The following is a 13,175-nucleotide window of genomic DNA, read 5'->3' as shown; positions in this document are numbered from 1 at the left end:
TCAAAAAATATTTATACTGTGCTTTAAAATGAATGACACCTAAGTTTAAAAGCTTTAACCCAATCCCATCTGTAACTTCCATTCCACTGCTAAGCTGCTGCTCATTTACTGTCAGAAAGCTGTACAAAATAAAAGGTTTAACTTAAAGCATCAATAACTAAAATACTCTAAGCACCTTTACACTGCAAAAACGATCTACAAATAAGTGAAAAATTCCTTAAATAAGTGTATTCACCCTTGATTTGAGTAGGTAAATAAGAAAGTTTGCCAATGGAATGAGTAATTTTACTTTTAAAATAAGATAATTAGATAATATGTACTTGAAATAAGACAATGCAATAGTGTTTTCTTATTTTAAGTGTAAATTGTCTTGTTTCATTGGCAGAATGTCTCTTTTACGTCCTCAATTCAAGAACAAATGCACTTATTTTAAGAAAACAATGACTTATCTAGATTTAGATTTCTTGCAGTGTACCCTCCTTGAGGCAGCCGTAAGTGGTGCTTTTTGCTCCATCTTTTTTTTAAGACAATTATTGGTACTTATGTTTAACTTTTCATAAAAACTATTTTAATTTTGGAGATTTGCCTTCACATCCCAGAAGCTGGGGCTTAAAAATTTAAGAAAAAATGCATTTCAAGCGTCTAATGTTCTAAGTGCATCAAAATTTCCTTTGTGTTTTATTTAGATACTTTAGAGCTAACTTCTTTAACTTTATGCTGACAAATCATACGGTAATGATCCTTTAGATAATGTGAGATATATGGCCATCTTACATAAAGGGACTGTGGCCTTCTTTTTAAGATATTTCAGGAAACAATTTTGATCAGAAACTTAAATTAAAGTCACATTCCTTCCCGTAAAGCTGACGTAGCTTATTTAAAAATCTGCCGTGATAAAGCATATTGGGTCTCCAGCTTCAGATGTGAAAATCAAATCACATTTTTTTGTAAATTACACATCTGAAGTTCACAGAGATACACAAATATTAAAGAGCCTTTTATTTTCTCCCCACTCCCCTCCACAGTCAGGCTCTCTCTCTCTCATCCAAGTTTCCAGGCCAGCTCAATGATCGGTCTAGACTCAAACTCGTGTTTACAGTTTTATGTAAACAATCTCCAGGAAAAGTCAATTATAAAACCATTCTGCGTTCACGAGCCAGCAGAGCTGCTTGGTAGAGTTTGGAGGGCAGCAGATTGAGGGGAAACTGAGGTGCAGTACTGGCAGACGGCAGCAGGAGGAGCCAGAGATGTGCTCACAAAACTTCAGAGAAAGTTAAAAGGTAAACAGAACAGCAGAAAACTGAGTCATTGGCACATTTAACAGGCTTGGTATATAAACTTAAGGCTAATTAAAAAAGTCTGAGGCATTTGGGTCAAGAGAGAAGAATAACCTGGGAAACTTCATCACTTACTGGAAGTTTTCCTCAGATTTACTCCTTTTGAGAGACAAAACTAAACTTAAATTTTGGTTGTTGCAGAGAAATTCTGCAAATAATTAGATCTCCAAAAGATTTTTTCTCTATTTAATAAAATATACAAATATGATTATGAATCAATGGCTGGTCGATCCAGACTCCTTGGGTGATTTATGAACAGATATCACTAACAGGCCGTGATCAGATAATGTAATCGCATACAGGAATGTGACCTTTTCAGGTCTATCAGTGTTTATATGTTTTCTTACTGTCTTAGCGCCAACTTCGAGCGCTCAGACACATGGTAAAAAACTAAAAGTATGTTTAATAAAATCTCTTCTACTGCATATGAATGTTAAAAGAAATGCTAGATAACCTGTTTTAAGTAAAAGCAAAACAACGTTTTAATTATATAGTATTTAAAATCTGCTTCAGACAAAGTATTAAACAATTAAATATATTTACCTTTATTTGCCCCCCTTTAAATTCCAGCTCCTGTCGCTCATCAGACTTACGAGGTGTTTCCAGGTAAAAACAGACGTATGGTTCCATCTTCATACTGTCATGGTCTTTGCTCTGTTTCCTAGTTTTATTGGTTTAATTCCTTTTTTGTTGTAATTTCTAGATTTATGTTAGTTCTCATGTTTTTCTGTTGTCCTCTGTTGCCCTCTTGTTTGTGTGTGTTCCTTTCCCCTTGGCTCCCTCGTTGTCTCCTTTCACACCTGCTCCTTGTCAGCTCATTAGCCCTCCCTTTGTCTCTGTCAGCTATATCTGCTCTCTCTTTGTTGGTTCCTTGTCTTTGCTATCCTCCACCTACCTCGTCTCTCCCTGGCTCCTCGTGTTTGGTTTCTCCAGATGTCTCCTTAGTTCTGGTTTTGTTTTCATTATTAGTTGGGATTTTTGGATTCCTGCCTTTGTTTAATGTTTTTGCCCCATTAAAACTCCTAGAAATCTCCTCAGCCTCTCTGCATTTGGGTCCTCCAAACCAAACCCAACCTTGAGACACAGGTTTTGGTTCTTCTGAACAGTCTCCCAATTTAGATATAATAATAAAAAAAAGGAAAACACTATGTGTTTCATCAGAATAAAAAGCCCTTTCAGTCTGATGAAGCAGCAGCTCCACTTTAAACTATAACAGGATAACCCTTTCGATGTAGAGAAGCAGTAACTTGACAAGGCCTTTTAGACTGGGAAAGAAGGGGCTACATTTCAAACTACAGCCAAATAAAGCCCTTTAAAGGAATAGTACACCCAAAACATGATTAGCCTTTATTTTCTACTCACCCCCATGCTGAACAACACTCTGGAGTACTTTTTTGATATCTCAAATGCATCTGGAGATCTGGGAGGCTTCTTGCTGTCTGCTGACATTCAAATAATGGAGGTCTATGGCGCCTGAGGCAGAAAGGTCCATAAAAGTCCACAAAAAACGTGTCAATATTCCTCCATACTGCTCGTCCAATGTATTCCAAGTGTCCTGAGTGGGTAGCATCCAGAATTTACTCGAAACGAAGTCATTTTGAATGTTTTTAGAGCATAAACAGTAGTGTATAGGATTTCCTGAAAGCGCGCACATGCGCGTTCACGACGCTACGGAAGCCGGCAGACCAAACCAGCGCATTCAGCTCGGCAAAGAACTCATGCTCTTCCTCAACACTGAAGTCCTCAGACATTTTTCTTTCGTTGTTTCTTTCTTTGCACAGGTAAACAGCACATTTCTTCTTCTACGCTTGCATTATCGGCAGAGCAGACGCTGAATGCGCACTTTCATCTGGTTTGGTCTGCCAGCTTCCGTAGCGTCATGAACGCGCATGTGCGCGCTTTCAGGAAATCCTATACACTACTGTTTATGCTCTAAAAACATTCTAAATGACTTCGTTTCGAGTAAATCCTGGACGCTACCCACTCAGGACACTTGGAGGAATATTGACACGTTTTTGTGGACTTTTATGGACCTTTCTGCCTCGGGCGCCATAGACCTCCATTATTTGAATGTCAGCAGACAGCAAGAAGCCTCCCAGATCTCCAGATGCATTTGAGATATCAAAAAAGTACTCCAGAGTGTTGTTCAGCATGGGGGTGAGTAGAAAATGAAGGCTAATCATGTTTTGGGTGTACTATTCCTTTAATGTAGAGAAGCAGAGACTCTGAGCTCACTCAGAACAAGAAGCCTTCATGTTGGTGAAGCAGGGACTTAATTTTAAACATTTTACCATAAAGAAGCAGCGTCTCTAAGCTCAGTCAGGTCAACTAAACCTCTCCGATGAAGAGAAGCAGCAGCTCTACTTCAAGCTCTTCTGGGTAGCAGTATTTTGGACGCAGAGGAGCTCTCAGGGATAACTGAACCCTTCCATTGTTGGGAGCAGTGACTACTCAGAACACACTGCCACAAAACGGCCATTTTAATGTCGAACAGCAGCAGGCCTGGTCAAACCTCCGATAGGACAATAGAGCACCTTCAGTACAGAAGAACAGTGACTATACTATGATGTTTCTGTGTAATAGAGCCACTTCAGTAGAGAGGAGCAGCTTTCTCATTCAGGCAGATAAATCTTAAAACTTCTTTCAATCTCTACTCAAAGGAGGACATTATATCCAAAGCTACCTTTTTCTTTACTTTTATTTTAACTTCTTTCTACTCTAAAATTGCTAAAAAAAAAGCTATTCAGCAGGTTTTTTTCAGATTTGGCAAAACTTTTTTTAGTCGTTTTAGGTTTCCAGGTTCGAATTGTTTGCCAAAACAAATATTAGATCAAATAAAGACAGAGGAAGTGACCATTTTCACCTTTTTAATGAACCCTGATTATTGTTTAATTACAAATGAAGATGAACAGATACAGAATAGAAACAGAAGCTTGAAAAAAAAATAAAATAAAATAAAAAAAGCCCAGTCTCTCCTCTGGAGTGAAAATAAGAAGGGCAAGAGAGGAGAGACAGAGTATAAGAAAAAGATGTCAAATAATACAAATGTTAAAAATGTTAAACAGTACAACACTTTTTTTTCTCCATACAGAATCCACCATAATGAAAAAAAATATATACAAACTAAAAAGAAAAAGAAAAAAGAAGCCTGTTCTTCCCTCTCTGTGTGTATAACGTTGAGTATAATCCGACCCTCCAGGCGCCGTGAGAGCAAACCGGTACGAGAACTCAAACTGGGAACTCATGGAGAAGAAGTTGGGCTGCGGCACGAGGGTACGACTGAATCCAAGTAGTCACGTTAATAAAATAACCATCACAGGAGTAACAGTAATGCATGAGAACAGACGGTAAGGCAGCACAGGTCTAACAGTTTGGCTGGTTTTGTCCTGGAAACGATCCGGACGAGGCAACGGATGATCTAAAAATGGAAACCGAGTCTGGATGAGAAACAAATGAGGGTTGAGACTTTTTTCATGAGAAGCCGTACGACTGTTAGTAGACGGAGTAACCACAGAGCGCGCTCGCAAACACACACTGAGGGATTATGGGAAGTCCCTTGTCGCTCTGAGGTTTTGTGAAGCCGTTTCCTCCGTGTGTGTTTGGGTGTAGTTTCTGTGACTGCAGAGGCGTCTGATGTCATGTTTCCCTTTATTGTGACCGCATGAACCGGGACTCTGGGTGTTTTTAGCTGCTCCAGCTTCAGAGTAAAGTCCAGACCTGCTGTCAGATCTGGGTTAAACGGCTTGGTCCCGCCTCAGTCCGAACCATCAGGTGGGAACGATGTGAATCCGACCCCCCCCCCAAAAACAACTGCTTTAAAATTCCCCAAACCGAGGCTTCGCTGCAGAAATAAACCCATCAGAATATATACTTATATACACATCTTTACTATTAAAAATAGGGAGGATTTACCTAATTCATATCAAATGACCATATCGAAATAGAATATTTGATTCTAATATATATATTTGAATAAAATATATATGTTTTACAAAAGCCGAAGGCATGGTGGTTTTCTGAGTGAGCGATAATACGAGTTCCTGGGGGAGAAAAGCGACAAAAAGGCACGATTTTTGTTCAATTTGATTAATAAAATGGGCACAATATCTTTTATTCTGAGTAAAATATGTTAAAAATATATTTTTTATATCTCAGTGAAGGTTTGCCTGAGTTAGCCTTGATGCTCCACATTCATTACATGTTTCCTGCCCCTCCCCTCCCCCCCACAAAGACACTAATCAGTTTGTTTTCATGGTGTCTGCAAATGCCCGTAAAATACTGTCCATTCCATCCGGAGGAAAACGTCTCCCTTGATGGAAAACAAAAGAGAAAAAAAAGAAAGTCTTTTCATATATAAAAACAAAATAAGAAGCTGATGACAGGAAAGCTTGAAGGCAACAACGCTGAAAATGCCCTCAGAGGAAAAGTCGCAGGCGGCCGTCGGCGCCGCACGCCTCCTCAGAAACGAGCGGGCCGCTAATTACAGTCCTGCTAGAAGCTGCTCTGTCGTTTCTACGAGTGAGGAGAAACTGGCGAGGGAGACGAAGCCGCCGTCCGGTCAGACATCGTGTTGACGGTGTTACAGAGGGAAGCTTCCATCTTCCTCCCTTCCTCTCGCTCCGCTTCGTCCTCGTTTTCAGTATTTATGCGCTGTAGTGACGGGGTGTCGTCTTCTGGGCTGCAGACAGAGAGGCACTTCTATAATCTCTGTTCAGGCTGCTGATTCCTCCGTGTCTGGATCCGTCTGGGTTTCACGTCGGCTTTAGATGAAAAGGACAGAAACCGTCACATAAACTGGAGACGACCCAGAAAGCCGGATGGCCTCAAACTGAACCATAAAGACTGAATTTGGGCGTGAATGTGTGAAAGGTTTGAGCAGCTCCGTGCCGCTGCCATCAGGCTTTGTGTTTGTACATCTCTTAGTGTTAAAGGCCTGATGAGACACCAGAACCATTTAGGTTTGAAAGTTAACACGATTCTGCTCCGACAGCTCATTTTGTTCCTCGTTTTGCTCTAAATGCGTCATGGTGTCAAACAGAGGAAAACGTTTTGTTCATTCAGCTAATTTAGGGAGTTCAGGGTTATTGCACAGACTGATCTTCCAGCGAATGACGGACGAGTTCGGATACAAGTTAATTCATGGTTCAGTTTACCCTTTTTTTAACGTTAAATTCAAACCTGCTACGTTTACTAATGCTAGACTTCCTGCTCGGTCTGAACATGTGAGGAGGCCGGAGCTCAGCAGCCGGCGTTTTCCAGCGACAGCTGCGCCGTAGCCCTCTGCAGCTCCGAGCTCGCTCTGCGCTGGGTGGGAGCCGGAGGCAGCATCAGACCCAGGATCACTCCTCTTCCTCCTCCGTTATCCTCCTCTCCCTCCCTCTTCCCTTCCTCTCCCTCGCCTCTCACTTTCTTGTCCTCCGCTTCTTCTCTCTCTCCGTCCGCCTCCATCCTCTGGTCTTCGCTCCAGCGCCGTTTGAAGCGCAGTTTGAGCGGGATGCAGCGTGTGCCCCCGGGGCTGACGGGGGCCGCCTGGCCCGGCTCGGTCTTCAGGCCGATCAGGGGGAAGGGAAGTCCGCCGCCGCTGCCGGGGGGAGGGGTGGCGGGAGTTTTGAAGACCTCCTCGTCGTCGTCGGGGTCGTCTTCCGGGTTCATATGCGTTGGGGGCGGAGCAGAGGGGCTGCCGCTGCTTCGGTTGTTCAGATGAAAATGGCGGCTGCGGGATAGAGGGAGGAACAGGTCACCCTCCTCATCCTCGCTGTTCTGATTAAGCTCGTCTTCCTCGCTGATGTCCGTGACCTCCACGTCTTCCTCGGACAGGTCAGAGACCGGCTCCACCTGCAGAGGAACAGCAGGTTAACGGCGTCCGACTCAGGCGGACCTTAAAACATCACGGCGTGACCAGACTCACCTTGATCTTCGGCGGGGCTCCTCCTGCAGCAGAACCTGTTGTTGGACCAGAACCGGTGAACAAGGAGGAGTGATTGGAGGAAGAGGAGGACGCCAGGGAGCTCCCTGCCTCCCTCTGCTTGCGCCCGAGCGGCGGCGGCTGCAGCTTGAACTTGAACGGCGAGGGGTGTCCGTCCTCTCCGCCTCCCGGCTGTTGGCTGAGCGGGTGCGGCATGGGGGGGCCCTGCAGGTGGTGGGTGGCGGGCTTCTCGGGCGTAGGGCGGTGGGGCTGGGGGACGACGATGTTGGGGTAATGGAGGAAGGCGCGGGGGCTGAGGTGGTAGTTGTAAACGGACTGGGTGTGGGCCTGCAGGTAGTGCTTCATATCCTCAGGGTTGAAGGAGAAGTGGGAGCCCATCATGGGGGAGGAAAGGGAGGGGGACGGGGTGTAGGCCAGGTGGGGGGTGGGGGTCATGGAGAGAGCCGGGGACAGAGTCGGGCCCAGCAGGCCTCCGGGGCCGGGCAGAGGGGAGACGGGGAACGGGGACAGAGGGTCTGGGTGGACCCTGGGAGCGGGCCTGGCTAACCCGGCCGGGTTGGGGTGGCCCCCGTAGAACCTGAACAGAGACTCATGAGGCAGACGGGGGGCAAGGAGCCCCCTAAAAGCTCTGTCGGCCCCGACGGCTCGCTCGTCCGCCGCCGCCGCCTCCTCCAGCTCAGAGTTGGTGGAGGTGCCGTCGCTGCAGTCGCTGACGGAGCCGCGGGCCATGCGGCGGGCCACGGTGCTGAACACGCCCGGGCTGCGCAGCTCCTCACTGGAGGAGAGGACCTCTGATGGCGTGGAGGGCGGGAAACGGAAGTGGGTCCCTCCGGTCGGGACAGGAGGGGCGCTCTGGGGGACTCCCCGGCCTGTGAGGAAGAACATCAGAGTTTATTCTCACTGAGAGAGAAGCTCTGCTGAAACTAAAACTAGTATTCACTCCACAAAACTTTTCTACATTTCTACCCAAAAAAACAAAATAATTAAAGGAAAAGTTGTGTTATACAGACTTAGCTCAGCTTTATTTTGAATTTTAAAACCACTGCAAACTCAGGATTAGATTTTCTTAGATTAAAAACATTCTGTTAATCCGTTTGTGATACTAGATAATTCAGTTAAATCCCTGAAGCCAGACTTTAGGTCTTCAGTCTGAAGGAAGGATAAAAACCGACTGATCAGAGATCAGAATCGGCGCCTCGATCGGCTCTGATCAATAATCAGCAGGTGAAATAAACAGAAAGCATCTCTTCCCTAAATGGAGCCAAGCTAATAACCCCACCCCCACTTTTAGGCTCCAAATCCATCAACAATCTTAATTTAAAAAATTTTCTTAAAACATTTATGGATAAATACTTTGAAACGTATTTAAGGATAATCTTATATATAAAAAAAACTCTCTATAACACACCTGCTGACATTATTGTCTTTCCTATTTTAAATAAAGGATAGAAGTTAAAATATTAACAGGTAACAATTTTAGCTAGCAGCAAAATCTTGAAGTCAAACAACCTTTTAATGATTTTAAAAACTATAAAACTGGTTTATGATCTGATTCTGAACATACATGGAAGTTAAATGTAGTGGATATGAGATTTAATTAAAAATAAGCTTTTTAGTTTAGCAGATATTCAGAATTTGACCTGCAGGTAAAAAAGGAACAAAGTCTTCAACCTTAAACATTCTTCAACCATCAATTTTCATTTGTCCTAAAAATCAGGCAGATTAAGTGAAATTATTGAATTATTCAGACTTTTAGAGCCGTTGGAAAATGTTTTACAGACTGTATAATTTATGTGAGAAAAGCTAAGACATGTTTCTAGGGGACCTTTTATTCTGTGACACCAGTAAAGGAATATTGAAGCTTTTGAAACATCTGTGAGTCTAAGCCTCAGTGATGCAAACGATCTTTGATCAACATGGAAGAAGCTACTGAATTGAACTATTGAATGTTGTTGTAGATCTAAGGAGCTGCGATGGTAGAAAAAAATCAGAAATTAATCATCTAGATCGGGGGTCTTCAACGTTTTCCAGGCCAAGGACCCCCAAACTGATGGCGAGATGGAGCGGGATCCCCTAATTATATATATTGTATGAAATTGTGTTAAACTGGTCCTATAGTCACTCTATTACAGATGGAGTAATGTAACCAAAGTAATTTCTCCCTGCGATTATTAAAGTATTTCTGATTCCTCATTGATGGGACAGGTGTTGTGAATGAAACGGTGCCCAGATTGAAAGAGCTCCTGTGTGTCGCTGAATGTGAGCATTGATGACTGAAAGACATCTTCTGCCTCCATTTATCTGTTTACTACAGTCTGTTCAATTCATGTTAATGTTGATTTAAAGACATTTCAATTAGTGGAAAAAATTGTACGGGGGAATATAAAAGAAAAAATAGTCTAATGACCCAAAACTTTGACACCCTGTTGAACCCGATTTAGATAATGACAACCTGCTTGAACATATTTTCAGTAAATTTTATTTTGATTCAGGGAAAAAAAACATGTACAAACTAGATTAATTTAAATTATTAACTTAAACTTAATTTAAACTTTGGATTTGTCTGGAACATAAAAGCTGATGCAAGCGACGCAGCTTATATGCTGGTTTTTAAGCAGACGCTGCAAAGTGCAGAACACGCTCAAAGCTCATAGGTCTGCTTCTGGCTGCATGGACCTTACTGCCTCTTCCTCTAGTTATCAGCTCTGAATTGGGACAGTCTAACATGGGGAAGATATAACCCGTTATAAGGCAAGATACTGTTTTTTATCACTTGCTTACCCCTTACTAATGGAGTCCCCCCCCCCCCCCCCCGTCCCTCAGTGAGATCTAGAAGCACAAAATCTATATCCAGCCATTCAGCAAAGATGCTGCTACATGGCTGTACATCTTATTGGCATTTGACCAATTAGATGAACCCTTGAATGATATTTTAGCGACTGTAAAATAAGTTGGAAAAAAAAAAAGCTAAGAGGTCAAGAAAAAGGTAAAAAGCTAATTAAAAAATTAATAAGCCGAGTTAACATTTATATTTAGGTTTCTAAACTAAAAAAATCTACGTCACTATCAGCATTAATGCCTCTAAGGTTATGTTGTACAGAAAAAAATGTGTTTCTTTCACTTTGTGTGTTTTTCATAAATTTTTAAGAGAAGCACTTTTGTTATTTTTCTTAATATATTCGGGCAAGTTGGTATTTTTTGTTACTATATTGAAATAAATTTTTACCACCAACATATACATCTTATAAGGAATTGTCCTGGATTCTAATAACACTATTGCCTTGAAATTTAGATTTTCAAAGTATTTCAATGAGTGCCCGATAAAGGGTTAATACACATACGTTTTGACGCCCTAAACGTGTCTTAACCAGCTGATTAGAGTTAACTTGTTCCAACTACTAAGAACTGCAGTTTAATTTGAGACGTGATGTTGTTTTCTTTGTTTGGCAAAGAATGGACGCCCGTAGGCGCCTGCAATGAGGATCTAAACCTAATTTAGGCTCACTGTAGTGTAAATACTAACGTTGAACTGCAGTTGGTGTAAATATCTCTACAGACCCCAGCAGAAAGGAGTTGCAGTCTGAAGCTATGTGTAATATGTGTGCATCCTGCATTAATTGGATTAATCTACCGTATTTAAATAATCGTCAACTAATTTAGTAATCGATGGACTCTAAAACCTGCCTTTAGCTGACAGAGTAACCCAATTAGAGCAGTAAATATGTGAAAATCGTAAAAAAATATACAAATATTTCACATTTAAGATAAAAAAAAACTTTTCTTCTATTAATATGCTTAATGCAGAACTTCTCAAGTGGAAAAGTTTTAGTTTCACTTGGTTTAAATCTGTAAAAAAATACTCTTTAAGGAACCTTTTGCTTTCAGATAATTAATAAAAAATAATCTACAATTTCACTTATAAATAAATCAGATTATTAATAAAAAAATCTACAATTTTACTGATAAATATATCAGATTATAAAAAAAAAAATCTACAATTTAACTGATAAATATATCAGATTATTAATAAAAAAATAATCTACAGTTTAACTGATAAATAATCGTTAGTTTCAACCATAATCATGCACTGTAACTTGTTTGGCGTTGTCTTTCCTTTTTATATTTTATATGAATAAATTATGCTGATGTAGGTTCCCAGTCATCCAGGTCATAGTCATTCCGTAAGAAATTCAAAAAAATCAAAAAATATCCACTTCAAATCTTGGAAACCAAGTCCAGTGGATATTTTTTGATTTTTTGAATTTTTACGGTATGAATAAATTACTGACATTAAATATAAAAAGGAAAGACAATGAGTTCTTCCAGATAAAGGAGAGACTAAAGAACTTGACCCAGTTTTGGACCTGAGGAAACGCATCCGACAGGTGAAATGGTTCTGGGAAACGTTCCAGGTCACAGATTTAAACTCTCCTGTTTCTCTGGACTCTAAAGCTATAAGCAGTGAGAGAAACGTGAAGGTAGAGTCTGAGGAGTTCCTTCAGTCTCTGCGCTCTGCCTGTGGCGCTGCAGTAAATTCTTGGCATGGAAGCACACGCCGGGATTAAATATTGGAAAAGTCGATCCGGCTGCCATTACAAACATGGGCTGGGTTCCTCTGTTTTTTTCCAGCGCCTGCCATTTAAAAAAAAAGGAAAAAGAAACCCCATCTGTGCCATGTGTGTCAGGAATGATGAGTGGAGGGAAACTGCATGTGTGTGTGTGCAGCCATCATATGAAACCATCATATCACAACATGTCAGTGTGTGGGCCACATCACACGGAGGCTATAATTAAAGTTTCGTGCTGCACTTATGTCACCCGGTCTCCAACGCTCCATATGGGCTGTGTTTACACTGGGTGGCCGGGCCCAGAACGGCTGCGGACCGAGGAGGAGAGGGATAAACGCAGACGTGGCACACGCCGTTACCAGGCAGATAAACGCATCAGGCCGCTTCACGCCTCCACAGCAGCCAACCTGCTTCAGATTTGTTCCACTAATGAAACAACATGTTTAAGGGGGATTTTTTTTTCTTTTGGCTAAAGATTGTAAGGAAGCCTGCTGAGAAAAAGGTTGCTCAACAACTACCCAGAAGGCATTGGGAAACAGGAAATAAAGTCAGTCTGTTCCCTCTAAAAGGTTAAAAACACGTTTTATTCTGATGCGTATCGGCTGGTTTTCTCCTTCCTGTTGCAGCAGAATTCAGACCCCGCTCTAACCCCCCGATGGTGGGAAAGGTGAAGCTGAAACTGCTGCTAAAAATGTTCAAGATCTCGTTTTTAAACAGATATTGTGTCTTCTGTTTGGTCAGATGTTCTGAATCATTAAAAGACCCAAAAATTTTCTAAAAAACCGTTGTACCCACATTTAGTATCTAAAATGTTGAGAGGCTTTTGTAAAAAACAGGCCCACAGCATCACACATCCACCCTCGTACCAAACAAGATCTCCTGTCTGGCTCATCCAGGCAAAGCCACATCGCTCCCATCCTCTCCTCCCTGCACTGGTTCCTGCGGCGTTTTCGGACACACTTGTTTTTGAAGCCCTTCATGGTCTCGCTCGCTATATTAAACTGAGACGTTGACAGTACATCGCCCCAGCAGAGCAATCCGGTCTGCCTTTTTTAAACTGTCCTGGATGTCCTTAGGTTCCGGTATAAACCGTAGCTGGTTACCGCGCCTAAGCTGTGAAACATTCTGCCCCTCCAGGTTTCCTACAGCATAAGGCAAGTTAAATTCAAGACTTTTTAAGACTTTTTAATGCCACTTGAAATAAAAATTTAAGACCAAATTCACAAGAAACACAAGAAAAACCTGCTTGCGACAACTTAACCCAAAGGTTTATTTTAACATAAACCACTGCACTAATGTTTTTAAATGTTGAAAAGCTTCCCATAAAGGAAGAAAGCTAAAAAA

The 13,175-nt window shown here is 41.9% G+C and overlaps 1 protein-coding gene across 1 annotated transcript in view; it reads right to left on the bottom strand.

Moving 5' to 3' along the window:
* Positions 1-4,190: 4,190 nt before the first annotated feature.
* The window catches only part of LOC107090181 (ETS domain-containing transcription factor ERF-like), a 63,814-nt gene continuing 54,829 nt past the window's right edge, over positions 4,191-13,175 (bottom strand). Inside the window, exons 4-5 of the mRNA XM_015383424.1 lie at positions 7,246-8,132; positions 4,191-7,172 (exon numbers count right to left, since the gene is read on the bottom strand). Of these exons, the coding sequence (XP_015238910.1) occupies positions 6,576-7,172; positions 7,246-8,132 (1,484 nt within the window). The 3' untranslated portion in view covers positions 4,191-6,575. The remainder of the gene's footprint in view (positions 7,173-7,245; positions 8,133-13,175) is intronic.

Source organism: Cyprinodon variegatus, unplaced genomic scaffold, assembly GCF_000732505.1.
Source record: "Cyprinodon variegatus isolate N-32 unplaced genomic scaffold, C_variegatus-1.0 Scaffold284, whole genome shotgun sequence".
Lineage (NCBI taxonomy): Eukaryota > Metazoa > Chordata > Actinopteri > Cyprinodontiformes > Cyprinodontidae > Cyprinodon > Cyprinodon variegatus.
This window is presented reverse-complemented; position numbering and strand designations above follow the sequence as displayed.